General features: G+C 40.9%; 1 protein-coding gene across 5 annotated transcripts in view; it reads right to left on the bottom strand.

Annotated features, from left to right (window-relative positions):
* Positions 1–627: 627 nt before the first annotated feature.
* RBKS (ribokinase) overlaps positions 628–10,382 on the bottom strand; it is a 107,905-nt gene continuing 98,150 nt past the window's right edge. For 4 of the 5 annotated variants that reach the window (XM_056568592.1, XM_056568587.1, XM_056568588.1 and 1 more), the window contains one exon: positions 628–1,145. In XM_056568592.1, the coding sequence (XP_056424567.1) occupies positions 969–1,145 (177 nt within the window). In that variant the 3' untranslated portion in view covers positions 628–968. The remainder of the gene's footprint in view (positions 1,146–10,382) is intronic. The other variant, XR_008891744.1, reaches the window with a different exon arrangement.

Genomic DNA, 10,382 nt, shown 5'->3' with positions numbered 1-10,382 from the left:
GACAGAGGTGTCAGCAGAGAGCACTGAGGTCAGGCTGGAAAGAACTTCACAAATGTATCTGTAGTATACAGCAGCTGATGAGTACTGGAAGGATTTAGATTTTTAAATCAAAGTAATTTACAAATCTGTTTAACTTTCTTGCACCAGTTGATTTGAAAACAATTTTTTTTTCCACCGGAGTTCCCCTTTAAGTAGAATGTTAAAGGGGTACTCCGGTGGAAAACATTTTATTTTTTATCAACTGGTGCCAGAAAGTTAAACAGATTTGTAAATTGCTTCTATTAAAAAAAAAAATCTTTACCCTTCCAGTACTTTTTAGCAGCTGTATGCTACAGAGGAAATCATTTTATTTTTAAATTTCTTTCTTGTCTTGTCCACAGTGCTCTCTGCTGACACCTCTGTCCGTGTCAGGAACTGTCCAGAGTAGCATAGGTTTGCTATGCGGATTTTCTTCTGCTCTGGACAGTTCCTGACTCGAACAGAGGTGTCAGCAGAGAGCACTGTGGTCAAGACAGAAAATAAATAAAAAAAAAGAATTTCCTCTGTAGCATACAGCTGCTAATTAGTACTGGAAGGATTAAGATTTTTTTAATAGAAGTCATTTACAAATTTGTTTTACTTTATGACACCAGTTGATTTAAAAAAAAATAAAAATAAAAAAAAAAGTTCCACCAGAGTACCCCTTCAACCGTTTCCACAATGTCACCCAACTTTTCTTAAATCCTGAATGGCGCCACCATAGTAGCGCCATACGGTAGTGACATCCATATTGTTATTAGAGATGAATAGGACCCGGTACGCTTTTATTGAGGCGTTAGAAATAATGGAGGGGCTTCCCTATATGTCATGGCGGGAGGTAACGCCCCTTATTGTAAGTTCTGGGGGTCATCTCAGGGCACCGCAGTATTTAGGAGTTTCCTTATGTGGATGTCTGCCGCTCGCCATGGCTCCCCCGGGACCGTCTTCCTTCACGAGAAGATATCCTGAGGAAGGTCCTTGCGATAGGGATAGGATGTCTGTGTCCCCGCGGTCTGGACGCTCACTGACGCAATGTGGTTTGACCTCTTCACCATTTCTTCGATGCCCAGCTGAGGATATTGCGCTATGAAGAATGCCAGCGCCCCGATAAAGCTGTCCCCGGCGCCCTGAGAGGAAAGAGACAAGAAGGTGTGAGGGCAGACGCCGCGACAAAAAGGACAATGGACGGACTGTCTGCTGCCGCTATATAAAGGGCGGTGAGGAGCGGTCACCGACTGCAGTCATCTAGGGCAGTGGGCTGCAAACGGTGGGCCTCCAGCTGTTGCAAAACTACAACTCCCAGCATGCCCGGACAGCCAACGGCTGTCCGGGCATGCTGGGAGTTGTAGTTTTGCAACAGCTGGAGGCACCCCTGGTTGGTAAACATTGACCTACACAATATACTACTATATAGTCCAATATTCTGGGAGATGAAGTTTTGCAAAAGGGAAGCCTTGATTTACCATTCTTGATCAGTGTGGATCCTCTGGAGGAGGCAGACAGGTGTTTGGCTGTCTGGGCATTCTGGGAGTTTTAGCTTTGCAACAGCTGGAGGCACCCCTGGTTGGTAAACATTGACCTATTCTATATACTACTATATAGTCCAACATTCTGGGAGTTTAAGTTTAGCAAAAGGGAAGCCTTGATTTACCATTCTTGATCAGTGTGGATCCTCTGGAGGAGGCAGACAGGTGTTTGGCTGTCCGGGCATGCTGGGAGTTGTAGTTATGCAACAGCTGGAGGCACCCCTGGTTGGTAAACATTGACCTATTCTATATACTACTATATAGTCCAACATTCTGGGAGTTGAAGTTTTGCAAAAGGGAAGCCTTGATTTACCATTCTTGATCAGTGTGGATCCTCTGGAGGAGGCAGACAGGTGTTTGGCTATCCGGGCATTCTGGGAGTTTTAGTTTTGCAACAGCTGGAGGCACCCCTGGTTGGTAAACATTGACCTATTCTATATACTACTATATAGTCCAACATGCTGGGAGTTGAAGTTTTGCAAAAGGGAAGCCTTGATTTACCATTCTTGATCAGTGTGGATCCTCTGGAGGAGGCAGACAGGTGTTTGGCTGTCCGGGCATGCTGGGAGTTTTAGTTTTGCAACAGCTGGAGGCACCCCTGGTTGGTAAACATTGACCTATTCTATATACTACTATATAGTCCAACATTCTGGGAGTTGAAGTTTTGCAAAAGGGAAGCCTTGATTTACCATTCTTGATCAGTGTGGATCCTCTGGAGGAGGCAGACAGGTGTTTGGCTGTCCGGGCATGCTGGGAGTTGTAGTTTTGCAACAGCTGGAGGCACCCCTGGTTGGTAAACATTGACCTATTCCATATACTACTATTTAGTCCAACATTCCGGGAGTTGAAGTTTTGCAAAAGGGAAGCCTTGATTTACCATTCTTGATCAGTGTGGATCCTCTGGAGGAGGCAGACAGGTGTTTGGCTATCCGGGCATTCTGGGAGTTTTAGTTTTGCAACAGCTGGAGGCACCCCTGGTTGGTAAACATTGACCTATTCTATATACTACTATATAGTCCAACATGCTGGGAGTTGAAGTTTTGCAAAAGGGAAGCCTTGATTTACCATTCTTGATCAGTGTGGATCCTCTGGAGGAGGCAGACAGGTGTTTGGCTGTCCGGGCATGCTGGGAGTTTTAGTTTTGCAACAGCTGGAGGCACCCCTGGTTGGTAAACATTGACCTATTCTATATACTACTATATAGTCCAACATTCTGGGAGTTGAAGTTTTGCAAAAGGGAAGCCTTGATTTACCATTCTTGATCAGTGTGGATCCTCTGGAGGAGGCAGACAGGTGTTTGGCTGTCCGGGCATGCTGGGAGTTGTAGTTTTGCAACAGCTGGAGGCACCCCTGGTTGGTAAACATTGACCTATTCCATATACTACTATTTAGTCCAACATTCCGGGAGTTGAAGTTTTGCAAAAGGGAAGCCTTGATTTACCATTCTTGATCAGTGTGGATCCTCTGGAGGAGGCAGACAGGTGTTTGGCTATCTGGGCATTCTGGGAGTTTTAGTTTTGCAACAGCTGGAGGCACCCCTGGTTGGTAAACATTGACTTATTCTATATACTACTATATAGTCCAACATGCTGGGAGTTGAAGTTTTGCAAAAGGGAAGCCTTGATTTACCATTCTTGATCAGTGTGGATCCTCTGGAGGAGGCAGACAGGTGTTTGGCTGTCCAGGCATGCTGGGAGTTGTAGTTTTACAACCGTTAGAGTACCGCCATTTGGCACTTCATAAACTGCAATATACTACAATGCAAAGCACCCCCCTCCAGTGCCCAGTATAAGGGCTTCTGCTGATCACTGGCTCCCCCTATTGGAATAAACCACAATTTCCTTTTTTTTTTGCAGTTACATTTTTTTCTAATAGCCAAAATGTTTTTTTTTTCCCTCCATGTACAGACCCATATGAGGGGGCTTGTTTTTTGCAGGGACAATTGTACAAAAAAATGACACCCTTCAATTTACCTTAAAATTTGTTGTATAAAAAAAAAATATATATACATATATATATATATATATATATATATATATATTTATATTTTTTTTTTTCTTTTTTGAGGGAAAAAAAAAAAAGAATTTAGCAAATTAAGGGGGAATTTCTGTTTGACGCCTTCACCTTGAGGTCAAACTGACACGTTATCTTGATTCTTCAGGTCGGTAGGATTACAGTTTTATTGATCATTTATTTATGATGATTTATAAGTATAAAAAAGAAATAATAAAAAAAAATATATATATATATATAAATAAATTGACGCCTTCACCTTTCGGTCAAACTGACACGTTATGTTCATTCTTCAGGTCGTTAGGATTGCAATGATACCCAATTTATACAGTTTTATTGAGGATTTATTTATGATGATTTATTAGTATAAAAAAAAATTCTAAAAAAAAAATATATAAATAATAATAAATAAAAAAAAATTGACGCCTTCACCTTTCGGACAAACTGACACGTTATGTTCATTCTTCAGGTCGGTAGGGTTACAATGATACCCAATTTATACAGTTTTATTGAGGATTTATTTATGATGATTTATTAGTATAAAAAATATATCAATAATAATAAAAAAATTATAAAAAAAATATAAATAATAATAAAAATAAATAAATAATGACTTTATATATAAGATTTGCTTGTTTTGACCTCGAGAATTTTTTTTTTTCACACCTATGGGGCTGTTTGAGGCTCATTGTTTGCCCCGTGATCTGTTTTGATCAGTAACAATTTGGCATAGATTTGGACTTTTGACCACTTTTTTTTCTTACTTTTTTTATGGGATGCGACCAAAAAAAATTGCAATGCCGGAAATTTTTGTTTTTTTGTTTACACTGTTCACCGGACAACACCGAAGGTGTTGTCTATGATTAGAAAAAAACATAGCTGCTTTTTTCCGGAAACAGCGCCACCCTTTTACTCTGTTTGTGTGCAGTACTGCAGCTGAGTGGCACTGAAGTGAATGGAATCGAGTTGCAATACCGCATTCAGCCTTATGACAGATGTGGAGCTGTTTTTTGCACCAGCATAAAAAATACCACCTGACCAAAGGGGCGTGGCCATCTGTTTTCAACAGCACCCGACCAAGTTACTAATGTGTTTTTTAGTAAATTCTTGATATCTTCTTGAAATATTACAGAATTGAAATTTTTTTGAATAATTTTTGAGTATTTTTTGGGGCCTGGTGGGGTTCCTGCCGGCCGCCACTCTGGTCCCCGTGATCCTGTTATTCTGACCTCCTCCTCTGAGGCTTCGTAGATGGAAAAATGACCCAGAATCTGTGAAAACAGGATTCAGAGCCGTCCAGTTCTAACATTAGTATGGGGGGCCTCCGCCAAGTACACGCATGTAACATGTTATAAATAGCCCGGGGACGTCCCTGCATTGTGCTGCATGTCAGGGAATGGCCGTCTAGATTATACTTTCCCACCAACTGTGCCTCCAGCTATTGCAAAACAACTGCTGGGAGTTGTAGTTTTGCAACAGCTGGAGGCACCATGTTTGCAGTAGAGAGTATCACATATCATAGGTTCAGATGCACAACTCAGTAGACAGTATCACATGTTTGGTTTAGATACACAACTCATAAGACAGGATCAGACCTTATAGGTTTAGATACACAACTCAGTAAGCAGTATCACAAATCTTAGGTTTAGATACACAACTCAATAGACAGTAGGTTTAGATTCACAACTCAGTAGACAGTATCACACATAATAGGATTAGATACACAACTCAGTAGACAGTATCACACATCATAGGTTTAGATACACAACTCAGCAGACAGTATCACACATCTTAGGTTTAGATACACAACTCAGTAGACAGTAGGTTTAGATACACAACTCAGTAGACAGTATCACACATCATAGGTTTAGATACACAACTCAGCAGACAGTATCACACATCTTAGGTTTAGATACATAAACCAGTACACAGTATCACACAGCCTAGGTTTAGATACACAACTCAGTAGACAGTATCACACATCATAGGTTTAGATACACAACTCAGTAAGCAGTATCACAAATCTTAGGTTTAGATACACAACTCAGTAGACAGGTTTAGATACACAACTCAGTAGACAGTATCACACATTATAGGTTTAGATACACAACTCAGACAGTATCACACATCATAGGTTTAGATACACAAATCAGTATAGTATCACACATTATAGGTTTAGATACACAAATCAGTATAGTATCACACATCATAGGTTTAGACACACAACTCAGTAGACAGTATTACACATCATAGGTTTAGATACACCACTCAGTAGACAGTATTACACATCATAGGTTTAGATCCACCACTCAGTAGACAGTATCACACATCATAGGTTTAGATACACAACTCAGTAGACAGTATCACACATCATAGGTTTAGATCCACCACTCAGTAGACAGTATCACATATCATAGGTTTAGATACACAACTCAGAAGACAGTATCACACATCATAGGTTTAGATCCACCACTCAGTAGACAGTATCACACATCATAGGTTTAGATACACAACTCAGAAGACAGTAGGTTTAGATTCACAACTCAGTAGACAGTATCACACATAATAGGATTAGATACACAACTCAGTAGACAGTATCACACATCATAGGTGTAGATACACAACTCAGCAGACAGTATCACACATCTTAGGTTTAGATACATAAACCAGTACACAGTATCACACATCTTAGGTTTAGATACACAACTCAGTAGACAGTATCACACATATTAGGTTTAGATACACAACTCAGTACAGTATCACACATTATAGGTTTAGATACACAACTCAGTAGACAGTATCACACATCATAGGTTTAGATACACAAATCAGTATAGTATCACACATTATAGGTTTAGATACACAAATCAGTATAGTATCACACATTATAGGTTTAGATACACAAATCAGTATAGTATCACACATCATAGGTTTAGACACACAACTCAGACAGTATCACACATCATAGGTTTAGATACACCACTCAGAAGACAGTATCACACATCATAGGTTTAGATCCACCACTCAGTAGACAGTATCACACATCATAGGTTTAGATACACAACTCAGTAGACAGTATCACACATCATAGGTTTAGATACACAACTCAGAAGACAGTATCACACATCATAGGTTTAGATACACAACTCAGTAGACAGTATCACACATCATAGCTTTAGATCAGTGGTTCCCAACCAGGGTGCCTCCAGCTGTTGCAAAACTACAACTCCCAACATGGGAGGCTGGGAGTTGTAGTTTTGCAACAGCTGGAGGCACCCTGGTTGGGAAACAGTGCCCTAGATACGCAAATCAGTAGACAGTATCACACTTCGTACGTTTAGATACACAAATCAGTAGACAGTATCACACTTCGTACGTTTTGATACACAAATCAGTAGACAGTATCACACATAGGTTTAGATACACATCAGGGCATGTTGGGAGTTATAGTTCTGCAACAGCTGGAGGCCCACTGGTTGGGAAACACTGGTCTAGACTGCCGGTTCTGTGTGTATATTTTCCCGGCAGGAAGTCCCCTCTCCTGGCCGCCATGTGCCGCCCCTCGGTCTCTGTTGAGAGCGTCTTCCTGTTGGCAGGGTCGTCACTTAGGCGCCATTCACACCACGTTTTTGCAATACAGTTCCCGTATACGTTATCAACGTGAAAACCGTACGGAACCGTATTGAAAACCGTATACATTGAACTCTCCACTGAAAACCATATGCCAAACGATGCATCAGGTTGTGTCCGTTTTGCATCCTGTACGGTTTTGTCAGTTTTTTTTCCCCGTACCCAAAACCGTATCCTACCACGATTTTTGGTCCGGGTGAAAAACCGTATTAAACCGTATACGTTTTTTGTTTTTTTTAACATGGGAGTTAATGGGAACCGTACAGAACCGTATGTGCGTACGGTTCCATCAGGTTTTCATCATACGGTTTTTGACTTTGCACCGTTTTTTTTTCTTGGAATTTCAATCAAACAAGTGAAACTTTATTCATAATGGAGTGAAAAGTAAAAAACGTATAAATCTTTTTCTTAAAAAACGGATGCACCCGGACATAATTTTTTAAACGGTTTACAGGTTAAAATTTGTGCACACGTTTTGATACAGTTTAGTCCTCTCACATGTCTTTGCTGTTATCTTGCTGATTTTTGGAATTAAAAAAAAAAAAAAAAAAAAAAAAAAAAACAGCACCACGCCTGTCGTCAGGTTGTGTGTGGTATTACAACTCGGCTTCATTCACTTTAATGGAACTGAGCTGCAGTGTCACATACTTAAGGACATGGTTGGGGCTGTTTTTGGAAGAAATAATACTGCTGGGAGTTGTAGTTTTGCAACAGCTGGAGGCACCCTGGTTGGGAACCAGTGCTTTAGATACACAAATCAGTAGACAGAATCATACATCATAGGTCTAGATACACGAATTAGTAGACAGTATCACACATAAATTTAGATACACATCCAGGGCATGCTGGGAGTTATAGTTTTGCAACAGCTGGAGGCCCACTGGTTGGGAAACACTGGTCTAGAGTGCAGGTTCTGTGTGTATATTTTGTGTGTATCTTTTTAAAGGGGTACTCCAGTGGAAAACTTTTTTTTTAAATCAACTGGTGCCAGAAAGATAAACAGATTTGTAAATTACTTCTATTAAAAAATCTTAATCCTTCCAGTACTTATTATCTGCTGTATACTACAGAGGAAATGGTTTTCTTTTTGGAACACAGAGCTCTCTGCTGACATCATGAGCACAGTGCTCTCTGCTGACATCTCTGTCCATTTTAGGAACTGTCCAGAGCAGCATATGGGGATTTTCTCCTACTCTGGACAGTTCCTAAAATAGACAGAGATGTCAGCAGAGAGCACTGTGGTCATGATGTCAGCAGAGAGCTCTGTGTTCCAAAAATAAAATAATTTCCTCTGTAGCATACAGCTGCTAAAAAGTACTGGAAGGGTAAAGATTTTTTTTTAATAGAAGTAATTTACAACTCTATTTAACTTTCTGGCACCAGTTGATTTAATAATAATTAAAAAAAATGTTTTCCACCGGAGTAACCCTTAGAGCTTTTCCAGTACCTTACTTAAAGGGGTATTCCATGAAAAAACTTTTTTCTATACATAAACTGGCTCCAGAAAGTTAAACAGATTTGTAAATTACTTCTATTAAAAAATCTTAATCCTTTCAGTACTTATGAGCTTCTGAAGTATAGGTTGTTCTTTTCTGTCTAAGTCCTCTCTGATGACAGGTGTCTCGGGAACCGCCCAGTTTAGAAGAGGTTTGCTATGGGAATTTGCTTCTAAACTGGGCGGTTCCCGAGACACGTGTCATCAGAGAGTACTTAGACAGAAAAGAACAACCTTAAAGGGTAGCTCCCACCATCCTATTTTTTTTTCTGTCCCTGCCTATTGCCCATCTATCCCTAACCCCCTCCCTGCTTTTAATTTTAATTTTTACTATATTAAAAATGCCTTTTGTCTGCCTGGTAGTGTGCTCACTACCAGGCAGACTTCCCCAGCAGGCACCACGTCACTGATGCCTGCTGGGGGGGACGACTTCCGCCCTTTGCTCATCTACACAGGGTGCCTCCAGCTGTTTCACCACTACAACTCCCAGCTTGCCCTGACATCTATTGGCTGTCAGGGCATGCTGGGAGTTGTAGTATTGAAACAGCTGGAGGCACCCTGTGTAGATAAACTATTAGTTAGTTACATGCGGCGCTGCGGCGCTAGCCCGTTCCCTCCGTCTCCCTCCCCCCCCCGCGCCATACCCCGTTCCCTAAATCACAAACCCCCCTCCCGCTTACCCCGTTCCCTCCGTTATACTTACCGGCAGCGGGCGTGCAGGGACATCGGCAGCGACGAGGCGGCGGCGATGTGCGGGAGGAGTGGCCTCCCAGTCAGTGGCCGGGGAGCCAATACGCTAGCTCCCGCCTGTCTGATTGACAGGCAGGGAGCGAATGCAGCCTAACTGAAAAAGGACTGATTGCCACTCCAAAATCAGCCCTTTTTCAGGCGTGACGTCACAACAGGCTGCAGCCGGCCACTAGGAGGGAGACCCCTAGTGGCCGGTTTTCAAATGTAAATTAAACCATTTAAAAAAAAAAATAATAAAAGTATATTAGAGATATGTTGTAGTACATAAGTACTACAACATATCATAAAATAAAGTTGGTGACAGTGCCCATTTAACTTCAGAAGCTCATAAGTACTGAAAGGATTAAGATTTTTTAATAGAAGTAATTTACAAATCTGGCACCAGTTGATTTAATAAGAAAAAAAATAAATGTTTTCCACTGGAATACCCCTTTAAGCTTTTCCAGTACCTTACTTAAAGGGGTTATCCAGGAAAAAACTTTTTTCTATATATCAACTGGCTCCAGAAAGTTAAACAGATTTGTAAATTACTTCTATTAAAAAATCTTAATCCTTTCAGTAATTATGAGCTTCTGAAGTTTAGGTTGTTCTTTTCTGTCTAACTGCTCTCTGATGACAGGTGTCTCGGGAACCGCCCAGTTTAGAAGAGGTTTGCTATGGGAATTTGCTTCTAAACTGGGCGTTTCCCGAGACACGTGTCATCAGAGAGCACTTGGACAGAAAAGAACAACCTTAACTTCAGAAGCTCATAAGTACTGAAAGGATTAAGATTTTTTAATAGAAGTAATTTACAAATCTGTTTAACTTTCTGAAACCAGTTGATTGATATATATATATATGTATGTATAAGTTTTTTCCTGGATAACCCCTTTAACAGTGGTCTCCAAACTGTGGACCTCCAGCTGTTGCAAAACTACAACACTCAGCATGCCCGGACAGCCAACGGCTGT

Source organism: Hyla sarda, chromosome 3 (assembly GCF_029499605.1).
Source record: "Hyla sarda isolate aHylSar1 chromosome 3, aHylSar1.hap1, whole genome shotgun sequence".
Lineage (NCBI taxonomy): Eukaryota > Metazoa > Chordata > Amphibia > Anura > Hylidae > Hyla > Hyla sarda.
Note: the sequence above shows the minus strand (reverse complement) of the source record. Positions and strands in the feature narration are given on the sequence as shown.